We start from the raw sequence: 21768 nt of genomic DNA on the forward strand, positions 1-21768 counted from the left end.
CGGGGTCCGGCCATTTCGGGGTGTCCAAAACGCTCCGCCGCCTCCGCCAGGGGTTCTACTGGGGCCAGCATAGAAGGGACGTGAAGGATTTCTGCCGCAGATGTGATGCCTGTGCAGCTTATAAGGGCCCTCTCGATCAGTCTCATGCCAAACTTCAACAGCAGGCTGTAGGAGCACCAATGGAAAGAGTAGCTGTGGACATCATGGGCCCCTTCCCTGTCACTGAAAGAGGTAACCGGTTCGTTCTCACTGCCATGGACTACTTCACAAAGTGGCCTGAGGCCTATGCAATACCGAACCAGGAAGCAGAGACGGTTTCGGATGCACTGGTGGAGGGGATGTTCAGCAGGTTCGGTGTGGCGGAGGTCATTCATAGTGATCAGGGGAGGAATTTTGAATCCAAGCTGTTTGCAGCCCTTTGTGAACGGCTTGGCATGGAAAAAACTCGCACAACGCCCCTGCACCCCCAAAGCGATGGCCTGGTCGAAAGATTTAATAGGACCTTGGGTCAACAGCTAGCTATCCTTACAGCTGACCATCAGCGGGATTGGGACACTCACCTCCCTTTCATTCTCATGGCCTACAGATCTGCGGTACAGGACTCCACACTGTGTACCCCTGCTTTGCTTATGCTGGGGCGTGAGCTTAGGACCCCCCCAGAGTTGTTGTTTGGGAAGCCCCCGGACATGCCGGGTATACCTGCCGGACCAGAGTATGCAAGGAGGTTGCAAGATCGAATGGAGACAGCCCATGTGTTTGCCAGAGATCAGTTGGAAAAGGCTGGCATGAGACAGAAAAGGAACTATGATGTTAGGAGCAAGGGAAGAGACTTCAAGGCTGGCGAGTCGGTTTGGGTGTACAGCCCGAGGAAGAAAAGAGGACGCTCCCCGAAGCTTGATTGCCACTGGGTGGGCCCCTGCTTGGTTCTAGAGAAGGTGGGGGAGGTAGTGTATAGGGTGCAGATGCCGCCTAGAGGCAGGAAGGTAGCCTTGCATAGAGACAGGCTGGCCCCGTACAGAGGTAACTTGGCCGTCTCTTTTGAAAAGAGAAAGACCACCCCCCCTGCCTCACAAAACAACATTGACCCCACACCCGTGCCCCACACCCCAGTGGCTCCTGAATCCTCCGCCCTAAACACCCCACATGCGGCCACTTCCCATGGACTTTCCACTGATCCCCATGCCCCAACCCCTCATCCCCTTGCAAGCTCAGACATTCAACCTGAGATGCGGCCAAGGAGGCAGAGACGTCGGCCTGGGCACCTTAAAGACTTTGTTTGCCCCCTCGTGGACGAGGGTTCTTCTTATTAAAGGGGGGGCAGTGTAATGTCAGTATAAATGGAAGAGACTAGTTAGTTAGTGTTATGTTGCTCGACAATGTTAATCGACTCACAAGTGGTTCTATCTGTTAGTCCCTGGTTCTTTAAGGGGTGGGGTTTTAGCGGGGTCAAGGGGCTAGAGCGAGTGAAGAGCTGGGAGCGGGAAGACAGAGTGAGTTTAACAACAGAGACAGCACGTTATATCTCTCCCCTTCATGTTGTACGGCGTGGGTTACGGCCATAACAGTAACCCTGCAGTTCTTAAATAAAGCCTTAGAAGGAGGAAGAATCCGTCTGTTTACTTTTAGTAGCGAAACGCTACAATACTGTAACATAACATAACATACTGTAATATAACATAAATGAACACAACATAACAACATGCCACATAACACAACACATACCTTAACATAACAACATAAAACAACACATAACATAACACATAGCTTAACATAGCATAATATAACAACACATAGCTTAACATAACAAAACAACAGCATAAAACATAACATAACAAACATAACATAGCATAACATAGCATAGCATAGCATAACATAGCATAACATAGCATAGCATAACATAGCATAAAACATAACATAACATAAAACATAACATAACATAACATAGCATAACATAACATAGCATAAAACATAACATAACATAAAACATAACATAGCATAACATAACATAGCATAAAACATAACATAACATAAAACATAACATAACATAACATAGCATAACATAACATAGCATAACATAACATAGCATAAAACATAACATAGCATAACATAACATAGCATAAAACATAACATAAAACATAACATAACATAACATAGCATAGCATAACATAACATAGCATAGCATAAAACATAACATAACATAACATAGCATAAAACATAACATAGCATAACATAGCATAAAACAAACAACATAACAACATAAAACATAACAAAACATAACATAACATAACATAGCATAAAACATAACATAGCATAACATAACAGCATACAACAACATAACAACATAAAACATAACATAGCATAACATAAAATATAACATAACATAAAACATAACATAACATAACATAAAACATAACATAACATAACATAAAACATAACATAACAGAATAAAACATAACATAACATAAAACATAACATAGCATAAAACATAACATAACACATAACATAACATAACATAATATAAAACATAACATAACAAAACATAACAAAATTTGAATTGAATGCAAACCACTTTGAGGGCACAAACACAGCAAGATGAGACAACACAATAAAAAGGTATAACATTCAAGTGAACAAAGTGAGACATCATTGGTCACACAATAACATACCACATTACATAGTAACATTCCTCAACACTGACGTTCACAGAACCCACCAGACAACACAAACACGGCCCCTGGATTCATTCAGAATGCTTTCCTATTGACCTGTCCCTGAAGAAACATTGACTCAGGCCCTGAAATCCCAACGTGATTAATGATCCACATCGAGCATCAAACGCCGTCAGACACTGGACATCAGTCAGTGTAACACTGCCCAGCGAGACACTTGCTACACACACACGGATGCTGAGAGCGTCATGTGGTCAGACACACGCCTCCATTAATCACATCAACCCAAACACCATTAGTTACTTTAAGATATATGATAACAAGAAATTAATCTGCATAAAAAGAATCTGATCATAAATGAAGGAAAATCAGACAGTGTGATTTGTTCATTCACTCTCTATAACCTAATTTCCGGAGTTGTTTTCCAGTGCCAACGCTAACTAAGAGATTCGCTCCCATTTGGATGGTGTATCTGGTTTCCATGAGGACAGCTGGGATTTGCTGGAACACAGAGGAGCTTTACTTCCGGAAGATCAGGATACAGTTCTCAGTCCTGGCAATCCTCATTCTCCCAATGCATCAACTAAACTAGACATCAACAGCCATGTTTTGCTTTGTTACACCACCATTCAAAAGGTTGGGGTCAGATTATTTTATTTTTTTAAAGTCCTTGTCATCAATAATTTAAATAATATACCAAAATGACATATTTAAATGTTTTTCCAGTAAAAAAAAAAAAATGTTTTTCGAATAGAAAAATGTAGAAGAACAGCTTTTATTTGAAATATAAATCTTTTATAAAATTATGAATGTCTTTACTGTCACTTTTGATTAATTGAATGCATCCTTCCTGAATTAAAGTATTAATTTCTTATTTTTTTAAAATCTTACTTATGTTATTTTCAATAAAATATGTTTTTTTCATGCCTGAATGTAACTCTACACCCTTGCTTCATTTAGTATATGTGACCCTGGACCACAAAACCAGTCACATGGGTAAATTTTCGAAAATTGAGATTTTTACATCACCTGAAAGCTGAATACATAAGCTTTCCATTGATGTGTGGTTTGTTAGGATAGGACAATATTTGGCCGAGATACAACTATTGAACATCTGGAATCTGAGGGTGCAAAAAAATGGAAACATTGAGAAAATCTCCTTTAAAGTTGTGCATTTATGTTCACGATATTGTCTCATTCACTCACAATTTTTTTTTTTTTTTTTTTTTTTTACGGTAGAAAATAAAAAAAATATCTTCATGGAACATGATCTTTACTTAATATCCTAATGATTTTTGGCATAAAAGAAAAATCGATCATTTTGACCCATACAATGTATTGTTGGCTATTGCCACAAATATACCCGTGCGACATGTGACTGGTTTTGTGGTCCAGGGTCACATGATGAATATGCAAATTAGTCTCCGCCTCCACTCACTCACACCAGCTCGGATTACCTGATCCACTCGTTCAACTTTACTGTAGTAAACGCTGCACAGCGGCCAGTGGAAATACTGGTTTAATTCAGCCAATATATGTTTAAACCAGAAACCGATTCAGAAGAAGAGGAAGAGTGAATTAGACAGGCTCGTCTACAGGTCAATGTATCAGAATACTAATGCGTTTTATGTATCGCTCTCTACGATGTTGAACACATAACGGTAATTGATATGATCAGCCCTTGGCTTGACTACGTTATCAAACAGCTAATAATGTGTTACACAAACCATGTTCCCGTTCGGCATCCTTAGAAATGCTTTAAGCATCAGAGAAAGTCAGTGGAGAAAAGCATCATAACATAATATACATCATATACATAATTCACCTGCTATATCACTATATTTACCCAATTTTTCTTGTTCTCAGACTTTCTTTGGGACACTGCCATTCAAAGGAGAAAATACTCAGCAATGGTGTTGATTGATGAATTTGCATATTAAAGCATATTAACCACAACACATAGGACTTTAAGAAATGAATACTTTTACTCATCAAGGATGCATTAAATTGATCAAAAGTGACAGAAAATAAATTTATAACTGTTAAAAAAAAGAGTTCTATTTAAAAAAAAATGCTGTTCTTTTCAACTTTCTATTCATCAAAGAATCCTGAACAAAATGATTATGGTTGCCACAAAAATATGAAGCAGCAGAACTGTTTGATAATAAGACACATTGAGCAAATCATCATATTAGGATGATTTGTGAAGGATCATGTGACACTGAAGACTGGAGTAATGATGCTGAAAATACAGCTTTGATCACAGGAATAAATTACATTTTAAAGGACATTAAAACAGAAAATAGTTTTTTTTTTTTATTATTGTAATAATATTTTAATAAAGTTTCACAGACTAAGGCCTGGTTTCACAGACAGACAGGACACAACGTGCCTTAGAGAAAACAACACTGGTGTGCATCTCGAGACAAAACACTGGCACTGAAGAAAAATGTCAGCCATTGCTTTTTCTCGAGATGCACACCAGTAATGTTTTCTTTTTTCTAAGGTTGCGTTCAGTCTGGGAAAACGCTTAAGTCTCGTCTCTGAAACCAGGAAAAAATGTTTAACACTAGAACTACCAAGGCAAGTCATTTTGACTCTTTTAAAATTTTGCAATGTAATAACTTTGTTGAAATAAAACCCATGTAACTATAAGACCCTGACTTTTCCTAAATGTGTCTATATTTTATTCTATCATTGTTATTTTATTAAAATTACAAGACACAAAAAGGGTTTTGAGTATTTCAACCTTGAATGGCCATAACACTCATACTGACCGTATGCATACAATTTTCATTGTAATTTTACAGAATGATATTTTTGCTCACTAAAACAAATATCAGTTACTAAATCAGTTCGTTTTCTCGCAGTTTATTATATTTTTATATTATTTTCCCGTGACTGTTTTGGCCAGTTTGGGGCATATGCGTATCATATGTGCCCATAAAGGTTTTACCTATGCATTTTGAAATGCATATTGCCGATGTTTTTGTAAGTTATTGTATTCTAATATCCACGGATGAATACATTTGTTTTCATTTTACAAAGAAAATAATAGAAAATTGATCACTTTCGACTTTGCATCTGTAATTACAATAGCTGTTCCTGTGGTTGTCGATTGACTAATACATTTTTTCACGTACATTAGAATTAAAATGTAGTGTTCTGATGTTTATTATTACCTATCCTAACATTACAGATCCATTTATTCTTAGATTTGATATAGCTTATTGAAATTATATGCACATAATGTACGAGTGGTCAGAATGACTGCTATGGCCATTATAGAATTCCGGTAGTTCTAGTGTTAACACACGTCTATTATTGTGTGGTATCATCAATTTCACATCCTAAATGGCATATTAACCCAAACAAACTTCCTGTGTAAATGTGCGGCTCCTAAACAGATCAAACTCCTTTTCTTTCATTTCATCATTCGTCTACTGTGATGTTAAGCCATTAAGTGTGTTTGTTTGCCTTGTTCACCTGCACAGAGCATCTCTGCTTGGTTTGGCATAACAAGAAATCTATTCTAAATGCTTATGGATGCAACAGCCATCCTTTTTCAGCATGAACTTATCTGACTCGAAAATCACCATGTATTAACTGGCTCTTCCAAGTGAATGAAAACAGCGCTCAGAACGCATAATCATAAGGATAATACAATTACAGCGGAGGCCCGCAAGCGTGACGATGAATCAGACGTCTAATCAACACGTAGTAAGAGTCGTTCTCACGCACCTGAGATGGAAAACAACTATAGAGAAGAAATCAATAAAATGGCACTTCATGCAACAGCAGAAGCTTTCATTTCTACAAATAATATTGTCTGTTATTACAGTACTGTGCAAAAGTCTTAGGCATGTTAATATCCCCCCTAAAAAATGGTTTTAAGTCAGTTATTTCTATCTTTTGCTGTAGTGTGTCAGTAGGAAATATCAGTTTACATTTCCAAACATTCTTTTTGCCAGTAATTGTAATAATCCAGTAAGATTTGTGTATGCACAAGGAGTCTGACAACAGCCGGTATATGATCTGATCTCACCATCATCGAGTCCGTCTGTGATTACATGAAGAAACAGAAGAAACTGAGACAGAGTAAATCCAGAAGAACTGCGGGAACGTCTCCGAGACGCTTGAAGAAACCTTCCAGCAAAGCTCCCTGAAACACTATGCGCAAGTGTACCTGGACAAAAGCCGTTTTAAACGCAAAGGGTCGTTACACCATATATTGATTAGAATTAGTTAATAGAAGTTAAATCATAAATACATTCAATTTGTGATTTTATTTTTGAAAGCATTCTCACTTTATAGCATTTTAACACGAGTGCCAGTGCTTTACTTCACAGTCCTGTAGCTTTGCAGGAAGGTTTCTTCAAGCGTCTCGGAGACGTTCCCGCAGTTCTTCTGGATTTAGTCTGTCTCAGTTTCTTCTGTTTCTTCATGTAATCACAGACGGACTCGATGATGGTGAGATCAGATCAGACCGGCTGTTGTCAGACTCCTTGTGCATACACACATCTCACTGGATTATTACAATTAATGGCAAAAATAATGTTTGGAAATGTAAACTGATATTTCCTACTGACACACTACAGAAAAAGATAGAATTAACTGATATTAACATGCCTAAGACTTTTGCACAGTAAATAATAATATTTTATTGTCTATTTCTTTAGAAAACCATTTATGTACCAAAACATTGACCAGAGGAACCTACAATGAAGCTCAAGGTTACTGTAATGAGAGTTGTTTTAGGGAAAAGGAATCATTTGTACATTCAGGCAATGTACTAAACGATCTCGATGACTCGTTTTCTAAGACGAGGTCATTAACAGGAATGAACGGAGCGCTTTATGTTTAAGTAGATTGAGTTCTCAGTGCGTGTCGTGAATGCGAAGGTTGTGTTTTCTACAGGAGCTGAACAGAAAGTTAACAAGGCATGTCTCTGTACAGCACTGGTCTAATTGTATACTGCAGACAAATTACCAATCACAAGCTCATAATTATGCAAATTAGACCCGTGACTGCGGCCCACCTGATCCACCGCATCTTAACTGATAAAAGACAGCTATCGTACTGAAGTGCTTTATTCACTAAGAGGTTATTCTCTCAGATCTGGAGGGATCAAGAGTTATCGATGAACAACAGGAGCCTCACGCGTGTTTAATGAACAAACTATTTTCCAAGTCAAATAAGGTGCTTTACCACGGGGAACGTTTAAACTCACATTGATAATCGAAAGTGTCCCAAAGCAAAAGACTCTTAATGTCTTCCTGTTTCCTTTGAATGGGAAGCTGATTATCACACTAAAAGCATAATAAGTGTCAATAACGTGAATTATTAAGGGATTTAAAGTGGCACCGAGCAGTCAGTGTTAATTACCACCAACTATCTGTCTTGAAACAAATTTATTTATTTATTTTCTGTCATTGTGAGGATGACAGCTTCTGTTATGGCTGGGTGACATAGCTAAACAAATAAAACTATATATGCCACAATAACAATGCATTTTCTTATGTTTTTTACAATGTTTTTGAAAGAAGCCTCTTCTACTCAAGATTAAAATACAGTGAAAACAATTATATTGTGAAATATTATTACAATTTAAAATAACTGTTTTTTTATTTAATATACGTCACATGATCCTTCAGAAATCATTCATGATGATTTGCTGCTCAAGAAACATTTCTGATTATTATTAATGTTAAAAATGTTAATGACATTAATGTTAATAAAAATGTTAATGACATTAATGTTAAAAAACTAATTTTTTGCTGATTAATATTTTTATACTGTTATATTTTTTTTTTTCAGGATTCTTTGATCAATAGAAACGTTCAAAAGAACAGCTTTTATTTGAAATATAAATATTTAATAAAATTATGAAAGTCTTTACTGTCACTATTTAATGCATCCTTCCTGAATTAAAATATTAATTTATTTTAAAAAATTAAAATCGTACTGACCCCAAACTTTTGAACGGTAGTGTATATTTTTTACCAAAAGCATTTAAAACAAAAAAATTGTGAATGATGACAAATAAATAATTGAATCATAAATATTGAGCCCTAAATAAATTCACCAAACCAAAAACATGAAAATAAATCAAACCCATAAACTCAAGTCATTTTTGCTACTAATGAGACTCCTGAAGTGAATACTGTTCTCAAACAAATAAAAAATTTATGAGAGCAAAATGAGTCAATCATTTTGATACACTTTCTCAGAAAAAAAACTGTAAATTGTAATTGTATATCAGCTATTTTGTCAACGTTTAGAAGTACATTAGCATCTAGCTGATCTCCAATACTGCATTAATATCATCACAATGTTGCTTAATTATATATTGTCTGCAAAATCATGCAGAAATGACATACATCGGCATATTTTCCATACAGTGTGACGTCCAGTCACGATCCGCATCCATCCACAGTGTTTCAGAGCCTCATCGACTAACAGAGGTTTTGACACTGAGCTTTAATTACAGACAAAAGTGTGACTTCGCCTTCAGATCTCCACTTGAGCCTGTCTGGACCTTGACAAGGCAACAGTCAACACGTTTGAGATCGATTTATCAGTGTTAAAGTCCCCATCTGCTCTCCGCAGGGGTCTGCGCCCATAGCACAGGAAAATCAGAAAGGAAATGTATGTAATGTCATCCGTTAGACTTAAAAGAAAAGATCTGGTCACTTAAACAAAACTGAAAGGGGACCTATGAAACCCCTTTTTACAAGATGTAATACAAGTCTCCGGTGTCCCCATGTGTCTGTGGAGTTTCAACTCAAAATACCCCACAGATCATGCCCAAAATGCCTCTTTTTGGGTGGAAGCAAAAACACTCTGTTTTGGTGTGTGTATCTTTAAATGCAAATGAGCTGCTGCTCCCTGCCCCCCTTTCCAGAAGAGGCCATTCACACAGAGGGCCCTATCTTACACCCAGCACAATGCAGCGCCAAGCGCGATGCAAGTGAGTTTTGCTAGTTTCAGCCCGACGCAGTTATCATTTTCACGTCCTGCGCCACGTTGTTTAAATAGCAAATGCATTTGCGCCCATTTGAGCGCCCATGGGCGTGCTAGTCTGAAAACGAGGTGTGTGTTCTGGCGCATTGTTGGCGCATTGCTATGTTGAGGAACAGAAATAGGCTGAGCCATTGACCAACTGAAACCTGCTCTAAAGTCAATGGCGCAATATATATATTTTTTGTTATTTAAAGAGCGCGTTAGTAATGTGCGCCTATAGGCGGGTCCACAACGCGCGTACACGCTGCTTATTAAACACACAGGGACGCACAGCAGCACACAAACATGACAAATATTTAAAATAAAAGGATTACAATGTAAAAGATTATTATTGTGTACATAAAGATATGGTGGAATCCGGCTTGTCCCGTAGATGTTCTGCTTGCGCACTTTGACCTCGCGCACGAGCAGATCCGTTTGCGCTCTGGAGACGCGTTAGGCCTTTCCACTATCAAATTCCGTCATGTAAATAACGAATCCGCCATGGCACGAGCGCAACTGGCATTTAAAGGGAATGGGAGATGAGACTCTGATTGGTTTAACGCACGTAAATCCCAAAACACACCCATTACTCATTAAGAGAATAGGGACAACACTTTTAGACCTTTTTTCCTGTCGTTAAACTAGCAAAAGTGGATTCGGACTCGCCCTGAGTGAACTCGCTTTAGATCATGCGCTTAGATCATTAAAATAGGGCCCACAATGTTCCTTTGCATCTAAAAATGAGAGATGTGGGCAGAGGTAAATGCAAGGTGTAGACTAGAGACACCTTTTTTAAAAGTTCAACTTCTTTTAACTTGAGCGCTGAGTTTTTAGAGCGCTGTAAGATGTGAGACGCAAGCTCAGCGGTCAGCGCATTTACATAGAAAACGCATTCCTGTGTTAATTAATACAGTTTGACTGTTTATCATGTAGATGAGACATTCTTGTGTTTCCACTAGCTGCTCTAGAGAGGAGATACACATGGCGGACTGCGTACGGCTCACTCAGGGGAGGAGCTAAGCTAATATGTTGTGGGCGGGGCCTGTTGCATTGTGATGTCACAAAGCACAGAAAATGCTAACGTTTTGAGAGAGTTTGTTATTTAAGGGGGATATAAAGCAAGCAGTGGGTGGATTTTTACCATTATAGGATGTAGGGCTGAGCGATATTCTGTTTTAACATCGACATCGCGATGTGCGCATGAGCGATAGTCACATCGCCGGAACATGCGATGTGAAGGGTAGTAGCACCCATGGTGTATTAAGAGAACGATAGCACCATGGTAGCACACAGTAAACACGAGTTTGTTGTATGGCTTGTTGCTGGGGTGACATGCACGTTCCGCGTGCCTGCACAGTGATTGGTTCGCTGTGCCGCTGCTCACCGCTCACAGCCAACATTCACTGGCAATCTTATAGCTAAAAAAGGGGCGACGAAGAGGATCCGCCGCAAAAAAAATTATGATTTCGTACCAAAAAGAGAGTCAAAATCAGCTATTTGGGACTATTTCGATAACAAAAAGGAGGATGTTGACCAAAAAGAGGTACTTTGCCTGGAGGTGTTATAAAGTTGTGGGCACAAAACAAGGAAACACCACCAATTTGTCTGATCACTTAAAACGGCACCACAAAGCTTTTTTATTTAAAAATGTGTTCTGCTTTTGTGTTTACAGAAATATGTTCTAATTTTGGAATAAAATATTAAGTGACCTTTTTGTCACTTGTAATGAAGCTTGCTTATTAGTGAAAACTTAACATGTTAAACTTATTAGTGAAATTATTAATATCATGGAATGGTAATTATTGACTTTAGCCTGGATTGATGTCTCGCAATATCGCAATATATATCGTTGGGAAAAAAATAATCGCAATGTAATTTTTTTCCAATATTGTGCAGCCCTAGTTGTGTACATACACTGCCGACACACATTTATGATTATAACAGGTCCCCTTGAACTGAAAAGTCTATTAAAGCTCCTGATGTATAAAAGAGCAAGATCTGAGTGTTTTGGCTCGGTAGACTCGTGGTTCGTGCCAGCTGAGATTGGCACATCTCCGCACCTTTCATGTCCTCTATTTCTATTAAGATATCCGCAGTCCATTTGTGTCAACCCTCCACTTTCCCTGGTACTCACGTTCATATTTCATTCAGATTCATATTTCATGCAGTTAATGCCTGTGTGCAGCTCTGTTGCACACCAGTGTGAATGTGGCGTACACTAATTTAAAAACATTTTAAGATTGTATATTTATCTATGAAAGCTCATTCCCTCCACATAAGAAAATTCCCCCCACTCCTGTTGTTCATGCTTTGGTAAATCATAATTATGGCATTAAAAGTCAATATAAAAAAAAATACAAAAATATGAGAAATGCATAACCATGAGACGAAAATGATAATTATGAGATAAAAGGACACAATTATGACATGCTAAGTCTTAATTATGAGATAAAAATACAAAAGTTATAAGATAAAATCATAATTATGCCATTAATTAAGCCATTAAAACAATGTCATAATTGACAAAAAACATAACATGACTTTGTCATAATTATGACTTCATGTCAATATTTCAACTATTCATGCCATTATTTTTACTGTCATAATTCTGACTTTTTAATATCTCAATTTCAACCTTTTAAGTCATAATTATGACCTTTTTATATCATAATAATAATACACCAAAGCATGTATTTTTTTGTTTTTTTTCTTGCATAGAGGAAATGGGCTTTCATAATTAACAGGTATGATATAAATGGTGAAACAAGTGCAACATGTTCCTGGATCAATATCTTTGTTGATCCTGGAACAACATTTCAATCAACCAATCAGATTTGAGAGACAAGTTTGTGTCAAATTTAGTCTTTCAGCCAGGGTTAGGTGCGTCTACATCAGTGTTATTCACATATCATTTCCCTCTGATTTAGGGATAAATTAGGATTAGGACAAAACTTTTGGACAGGAATGTTGCTCCAGGATTAACAAAATATGTATGTCTTACTTGGCAAAATCACAGTGGCTGATATGGAGCTCTGTGTATATGCATTTGATGGGATTCAGAGTATATATTTGTGAGATTGTTGACGTACCTCTTCCCACTGGTGAATGTAGCGGATCAGCCGAGAGAGACGCAGCAGCCTCAGCAAGCTCAGGATCTTAGTGAAACGCACAATCCTCAAGGCTCGCGCCGTCTTGTACACCTCTGAGTCTATGCCCTTCTCCACGATCAGGAAGATATAATCCACCGGGATGGAAGAGACAAAGTCCACCACAAACCAGGTCTTCAGGTACTTTTTCTTGATGGTCTTGGGATCCAGGATGATGTCGGAATTGTCCTCGATAATGATGCCCGTGCGGAAGTTGAGCACCAGGTCCATGAGGAAGAAGGTGTCGGAGATCACGTTGAAGATGATCCACGGGGTGGTGGTCTCTTCTTTGAAGAAGGTGATGCCCACAGGAATAATGATCAGGTTGCCCACCATGAAGAGAAGCATGGTGAAATCCCAGTAGAACCTGCAAGAGAGACCGGAGAGACTTTATCTAGCACCAGTTCAACCCTGCGATCTCACTACTGAACATGTGTAAACGCTGCGTTGATGTTTTTGTATTTCCTGCACAAAAATATTACAATATTAATCCCGATTCACTCATAATCCCATATTGCAAGCATCATGTAAATGCATAAACTGTTTGCAATGACGAGACACTAAGAAAACTCAAAAAGACAGCTGGCATATGCATGTACACATTTGAATTTTTGGTAATGAGTTATGCATTAACTAATCTTAATATGAGCAATGCATTTGGATAACACTTTATTTTGTAACGCTTTAGACATTCTACTAACTATAAGTAACTTTGCAACTACATGCCAATTTATTCTACTAACCTGAACACCTAATCTAAACCGAACTGTCTACTAATACTCTAATAACTGCTAGTTGACATGTACTGCATTTGCAAAGTTACTATTAAACATGAGACTATCAAAATAAAGTGTAACCTGGGTTATAGTAGGTATTAATATGTTTGTTAAAATTAGTTAATAAAGTACAACTATTCATTGTCAGTTCATGTCAGCTCAAGTCCATGATTATTATATTAACATACAACTTTAGATTTGAATAACGTATTAGTAAATTATGAAACGAACTTGAACTAAGATTAATAAATGCCTTAGTATTTTCATTGTTAGTTCACATTAACTAACGCACTCAATGTTAACAAATTCCAATGCATTATTGAAAGATTGAAAGTAAAGCTACTGAAAAAAAATATTTGGCGCGAGAAGGATTTTTTTCATTTATTTTTTAACAACCATTAAAAGAAGCATCACGGCACGCATTTGTGAGATTCTCATTGCCTACATTTTGCAGTTCATGTGTGTTTCTGTTTAAAAACATGCATGAGAATTAATGAGTCGATTAAATAACGGTAATTTCCTGTTTATTCTGATTGTCATTTAAATGCAAAGAGAAATATTCTGATAGCTTTCAATCCAATAAGTCTAATGACATTAAACATTTCTAATGTGAATATTATACATTCATTAAATAATGAATATGATTATTCCTGTGTTGTGAGGATTATAATGCTTTCAGAATGCATGTTTTGTTTTGCACACTATAAATCAATAACATTAGCACTGCAATGAAGCAATGCATTATAATACGAGAAAGCTTTATATTGACCTTGTAAAGAGGGCTAGAGTGCCGAAAAGCTCACAAGACCCTTGATATTTGAGTCTCAAACGGCTGTGACGGGTGTGAGTCAATTCCTGAAGGTCTGAAATAAAGCGTGGAGCGGATATGATCGGTTTCCACGTGGTGCTGCACACGTGTGCAACTCAAGGTCACAGCAGAGCGCTAAGGTGCATGCTGACTCATAACTGGAGACTGATGCAACAATGGCCGTCTCTTTATGGGAGGTTTGCACAGCCGATCGTCTCGAAGAACTGTCGAGGGTCTTTGATATGTCAAGATGACATTTGAATGGAGTGGGAGTGCTATGCATCAGTTTCAGGTTTTTCTACGCAGATGATGCAAAATGATGTGCATGTTTTTGCATGCAACCTCATGCAAAGATTGCATGCATGCACATTCTCATCACTAACAGCAGTGATCTTAAGACATTATGACCCAGACAAAGTCTCAACACTGCAAATTAAAGCGCATAATGCATTGCAACAACTCATCTCTGAGGGCCTTCGATGATTTACATCCCACATAATCATTTAAAGTTACAATAAATAATACTTATGCATGTTGCATTAATGACGGACTAAAATGTGAAATGTAAATAAACCCTGAGCAATGCAAACATTGTTTCATTAGATGCAAATCACTGACAGACTGTGGCGCTGTCCACTCAGAGAGGTGCTGTCATAATGACAACATGACCAACTCTCTGTAGAATAACACTAGACTGAAAGTTTGGCACACGCCTAAATTGTATTTATTGCTTCAATATTTGAAGACCTATCAGTAACACTTGACATATGTGCATTATGTGACCATGAGGCAATCAGATTATCTCAGAATGAATGTAAATATGTTCAAATCTAATGCCGCATATCGACTAGACAAAACTGCTTATGTGCTTCAGTGTATTTGGTGTCACATTGTTATGGTTTTCTCGTCAACCAGATTTGATCTAGTCGGTTAAAAAATAAATCTAATTCAGCATGAAAACTACCGGACAACAAATGCTTAGTCTAAAATCACAATGCAATTGCTTTTTTTTTTTTTTTTTATAACCATAAGAATAACACACCTTAATATTATGAGAGAATAATATAATACTCGTATGTTCAGGTTTGGATGCTTTTGAAGGCCAGATTGTGCAAGGGTCTTCACAAACATAGCAAAATATGTTAAAAAACTGACTAGTGAGGACAAATAAAGTATTTGAAAGAGATATAAATCAGTCAAATCATGCTTAGCTTTAAATCGACTTAACACGTTTGTGTGAGGGGTTCAAAAGTCTGAGACCACTAATATAAAAATGTATTCATTAATATTAATCTGAGAATGCATCTGTTGCTTTAATGACAGCAGCACTGAAGCTGACATAAACAAAACCTGATGATCATGTCACTAATTATGCAAGATCTTAAAGATCTTGGTGACAATAAGGTTTGTATTAACATTATGAACTAACAATGAACAATAATCAGTTTAAGGTACCGTGAACTAAAACGTACATGATTATTTATTTATTTTTATTAACTAACATTATCAAAGGTTAATCAGTGCTGTAAAAATGTATTGTGCATTGTTAGTATGCATTAACGAGTGAGTGAGACCTTATTATTAAGTATGACCAATATCTGTTATTATGCATAAGATATAAGAATTTTCCAAAGTCCTCAAATGCACGCGAAAGAAAAGCATCTACACTTTTTGGATCCCATGCTCAGTCGCTGTTGGTCAACATGTCCAAAGTTTCTCTCACCTGAAGTCGCTGTACGGGTGAATGATCCAGTTTCCCGCCGATTTGACGCGCTCCTGCTCCTTCTCCACCGCCTTCTGGCTGCCGTACATGCGCAGGGAGAATTTATTGACCCCGGGCTGCAACATGCTACTGAACTGCCTCTGCATGAAGCTCGTCTGGCTGTCCCGGCTGTCCCGGGTCTCGGTGTCCTCCTGACCTCCATCATCGGATTTGAGGAACGTCACCGAGTTCCGGGGCTGCTGTGCGCCGTGGATCGAAGACGAGGCTTTCCTGCTGGGAGTGTTGGAAAAGGACACTTTGGAATCCTTCTTCTCCGGGAACCCGGGGTTGTTCGAGGCGTCCTGCCCCTGCGTGCTGGTTCCGTCAACGCTGGTCGTTGAATTGCACGCTGTCCGCTTAAACCCGTCCGTCTTGGACATGATGGACCGGAGGCTCCCGGTGCCGGAGTCCCGCCTGCACTCCCCGTTCTTGTTGCATTTCATGCTGGAAAGCGGTGCTGAGGGATTGCCGTCGCCTTCGGCTGCATTACAAGGCTCTACCGTCACGGTGGCCACTACGGTAGACGCTTTGCCTCCTCCTCCTCCGCCCTTAACGGTGTCGTGGCGACCCGCAGAAGAAGCAGCATCACCCGGGCGCGCATCAGTGGAAGTGGAGCTCCTGGACGCGCCTCCTCCTCCTCCTCTTCCTCCTCTTTCTCCTCCTCCTTTAATCTGCTGTGCGCTCCCTCCTCCACCTGCTCTCCTCAGTCGCGGATGCTGAAACTTGGATTCCTCCTCCCCATCTTCCGTCTCCTCCGTGGCGACGTGATTGGGTTTCGGGTTCGAACCGGAGGCGGCATCCGAGTTGGACTCCAGGCAACTCTTAGCGGTGCTTTTCCCGGCGCAGTGATACGCCGGCGCGCTCTTATGGGCCGCTTTCTTCGTCATGGCAACATCCGAACCGGGCGAGAGCTCATTCCGGTCCATGTCATTCACAGGATCAGATCTGGCCTGTAATTATCTTTGCGGGAAACCAATCAGCAGGGATGATGGGTGAGAGAGAAAGAGAGAGAGAGATAGAGTGAGACCTACGTGATTTCTTTGCCAACAAAATGAAACAGCTTTTAGTTTATTAACTGTTTGTTGGGTCACTCTCTGAGTCTGAGTGCGTTTTCCATTTCAATAAGTTATATATGATTTTACAGATAGGCTAAACAATGTTGCATTGCGTAATTTCAAGCTATATATTGTCAAATAATATCTAATTATATAGTATGTCTTATGGATAACAGGGATGAAAGTTATTCAGCTAATTCAGGCATTGTGCTCAAGGTCATGACATATAATAACATATACATGTAAAACACGTGACAAACAAATACATGGCTTCACGCACTTCCTAAAATGATGATGTCATTATGGCAATTGCGCATTATTAATAACAAGGTTTGCATATAGTCACACTTTAAATGTTTTAATTTAAATATAGAACTTAAAAACGATGAAAACACATGCATTACTAAAATTAGCAGTATATAAGATGCAGATGTTGGAAACATCCTCCTAACGAAAAAAAATAATATATGGATTGCTTATGTTTTAACATGCACATAAGAGCATGACAAATGTGTGAGACACATGCTTTATTCACGCATACGAGCACGTTGCGTTTATATTAATTTGTTGTCTTCACAGTCCTGCTGACTTGATGAAGTGATCAATCATGAGTCTATCGTGCTTATCCAGAAATCTATAAATGACTAAGGTCACGTGCATAGACAGATGGCTGGAATATTTAAAGCTACTATTGTCGCATAAACAGTCTGGCACTTTTGCAGTCTAAAAAAATGCAGATGTCGTCATCATGGCGTTATGATGTCACATCGGTAGAGGATGCGCTCAATGACAGGCAACAGTGCGATCTAGAGTCAGACTGATGTGTGGCGCCACCTACCGGCACACACACTGAACTACAGCAGAGTTTTAGACAACCACTGGGGTCACTCAGCTTTAAACACCTGTTGAATCTCTTCAGAATTAGAGATATATACAGAGAGATCCCATAGAGAGTCAAAACAACTCGAGCTGAGATACTCTTCAACTAATAATGCAGCAATAATGTTCAAAATTATATCAAACATACACTGTAGATGCAATGATGGCCATCAAAGTGTAAAAAAAATCTGATAAAATGCATGGATAAGGATTTTTTTTTTTAAAGACTGACTCTACATTTTTGTAACAAATTATATTATCAGCATAATAATTTGAGAATGTTATATTATATGCTTGAGAGCTATAAGATAATTCAGTGCTATATCTAGATTTATGGTTAAATCAGCACTAAATTAAAAAAACAAAAAAAAATCTAATAAATATCACATATTTTAGATTTTATTATTGAAAATAAGTGACAAACGAATACATAGCTTCATGCGCTTCCTACAATGATGATTATGAATGTATCATGGTAACTGCATATTACTTAATAACAAGGTTTGCATATAATGTTTTAATAACACAATAAAAGAAGCAAAAGAAAATTTGTTGGTTTAGTGATCTAGAAATGCTGAAATATGACTTTAAAAATAGTAATTTCTGGGTTAAATGAGGGGAGTAAAAAAATCCCAGATATGCTTTCATAGTAGACATATTCACAACATTTACATCACAAGAGAAAGCTGATCTGTGAGAAGTGCATCTGTTCTTGAGCACTTCCACGATCAGAAAGCAAGTCATCTTCCTCCTTTGAACATCACTGATGCGGAGGCTAGTAGACATTAATGAGGCTCACACAGAAGTCCTGCAGACTATAGCAGATCTTACCTTGTTATCCCTGATGCTGACGTGGAGCTGAAGCCAGCCAATGCAGAGACTGAAGCGTACCTTGAGAACAGAGCCTGGAGCAATGACATTGAAAGGTTGTCTCAGCGCAGCGGAGAGAGAGAGAGGTGGGACTCTTCAGTGATGGAGCGTTTGACCTCTGGAGGTCAGTGAGGTCGCCATGCTCCCGAACACACTCTCTCTGGTTAAACCTGAGCAGCTCTGCATGAACCTCTCTTTATATCTCTCTCGCTCACTCTCGCTCTCTGCAGAACAGAATGCCGGCACTCACTTCCTGGTATGACACATTTAAGGATGATGCTTTGGGCTTCATTTGCATAAAAGGCAAAGTTCCAAGAAAGGAGAAGATCTGTGGATTGATCCTGGAAGCTTCACAAACTCAGGAGACCACCTCTGATCTCCAGTTTTTTGGGGTTTTTTTTTAATCATTTTTATAGGCATTGCACGTCAGGAAAATGAAATTTCCACCCAGTTAGCTGAGCATAACAAGAAAAACACATTCACTGGGATATTTCGCTGATATTTCTGGGTTTTCCATGACTGTGGGAAATCTGTATCACACACCAGACTGTGGAAGAAGATTTGAAAGTCAGGAAAGAACTGAAGATCAGTGTAGTTACTGTTAACTAAAAAATATAAATAATTATATGTATATATGTGTAAAGTACTAAAATTATTAAAACTGAAAGAAAGAAATTAAATTCTAATGGAAATATTTAAGCTGAGAAAAATAAAAGCACATAAAAAAATAACTAAAATTAAAATAAAAGCTAATTGAAAACATTAATAAATACTATAATAGTATTTAAATAAAAAAAAAAAAAAAAAAAATTATACTTTAAACTTGGACATCATTTGACTACAATGCACAATCAGGATTTTTTTTTTTTTTTTGCAGGAATATACTAAGTTTGTTTCATCTGTGATTAAAGCTGTTCATGAAGCATAAAAGAGTTTAAAATAAATTGCAGCAAGAGAACAAGTGATAGTCCGTCAAATCCTGTGCTGAAACGAAAATGTTGAAATGTAATTTATGATTCTGAAGATTCAGCTCTTGGTTGTGCTTGAAGGATGCAGCAGCAAAAACTATATTACAGAGAGCAAACCTGCAACCTTTGAGTTTAAAACATTAGTTACGTAGATGGACAGATAGACAGATAGATAGACAGATAGATAGATAGATAGATAGATAGATAGATAGATAGATAGATAGATAGATAGATAGATAGATAGATAGATAGATAGATAGATAGATAGATAGATAGATAGATAGATAGATAGATAGATAGATAGATAGATAGATAGATAGATAGATAGATAGATAGATAGATAGATAGAACGACAGATTGATAGAACGACAGATTGATAGAACGATAGATAGATAGAACGATAGATAGAACGACAGATTGATAGAACGATAGAGATAGAACGATAGAGAGAGATAGATAGAACGATAGATAGAACGACAGATTGATAGAACGATATATAGAACGACAGATTGATAGAACGATAGAGAGAGATAGATAGAACGATATATAGAACGATAGAGATATAGATTGATTGATAGATAGATAGAACGACAGATTGATAGAACGATAGATAGAACGATAGATAGATAGAACAATAGAATGATAGATAGAACGACAGATAGATAGAACAATAGAATGATAGATAGAACGACAGATTGATAGAACGATAGATAGAACGATAGATGGAACGACAGATTGATAGAACGATAGATAGAACAATAGATTGATAGAATGATAGATAGAACGACAGATTGATAGAACGATAGATAGATAGAACGATAGATAGAACGACAGATTGATAGATAGATAGAATGAGATTGATAGAATGATAGATAGATAGAACAAAAGATAATAGAATGAGATAGATAGAACGATAGATAGAACAACAGATTGATAGAACGACAGATTGATGGAATGATAGATAGAACAAAAGATAATAGAATGAGATAGATAGAACGATAGATAGAACAACAGATTGATAGAATGAGATAGATAGAACAACAGATTTATAGAATGATAGATAGATAGAATGAGTTAGATAGAACGATAGATTGATATGATAGATAGAACGATAGATAGAACGACAGATTGATAGAATGATATAGATAGAACGATAGATAGAGCGACAGATTGATATAATGAGATAGATAGAACGATAGATAGAACGATAGATAGAACGATAGATAGAACGACAGATTGATAGAATGAGAGATAGAACGATAGATAGAACAACAGATTGATAGAATGAGATAGATAGAACAACAGATTTATAGAATGATAGATAGATAGAATGAGTTAGATAGAACGATAGATTGATATGATAGATAGAACGATAGATAGAACGACAGATTGATAGAATGATATAGATAGAACGATAGATAGAGCGACAGATTGATATAATGAGATAGATAGAACGATAGATAGAACGATAGATAGAACGATAGATAGAACGACAGATTGATAGAATGAGAGATAGAACGATAGATAGAATGACAGATTGATGGAATGAGATAGATAGAACGATAGATAGAACGACAGATTGATGGAATGAGATAGAATGATAGATAGATAGAATGACAGATTGATGGAATGATAGATAGAACGATAGATAATATAATGAGATAGAACGATAGATAGAACGACAGATTGATAGAATGATAGATAGAGCGACAGATTGATATAATGAGATAGATAGAACGATAGATAGAACGACAGATTGATAGAATGAGATAGATAGAACGATAGATAGAACGATAGAACGACAGATTGATAGAATGAGATAGATAGAAC

The 21768-nt window shown here is 37.6% G+C and overlaps 1 protein-coding gene across 2 annotated transcripts in view; it reads right to left on the minus strand.

Annotated features, from left to right (window-relative positions):
* LOC309501045 (potassium/sodium hyperpolarization-activated cyclic nucleotide-gated channel 2) overlaps positions 1–19628 on the minus strand; it is a 73669-nt gene extending 54041 nt beyond the window's left edge. The window contains exons 1-3 of one of the 2 annotated variants that reach the window (XM_082172985.1): positions 18932–19628; positions 16128–17126; positions 12764–13187 (exon numbers count right to left, since the gene is read on the minus strand). In XM_082172985.1, coding sequence (XP_082029111.1) covers positions 12764–13187; positions 16128–17092 — 1389 coding nt within the window. In that variant the 5' untranslated portion in view covers positions 17093–17126; positions 18932–19628. Of the gene's footprint in view, positions 1–12763; positions 13188–16127; positions 17601–18931 lie in introns of those variants that run through there. The other variant, XM_082172986.1, reaches the window with a different exon arrangement.
* Positions 19629–21768: the final 2140 nt, after the last annotated feature.

This window comes from Leuciscus leuciscus (genome assembly GCF_965113295.1).
Source record: "Leuciscus leuciscus genome assembly, chromosome: 6".
NCBI lineage: Eukaryota > Metazoa > Chordata > Actinopteri > Cypriniformes > Leuciscidae > Leuciscus > Leuciscus leuciscus.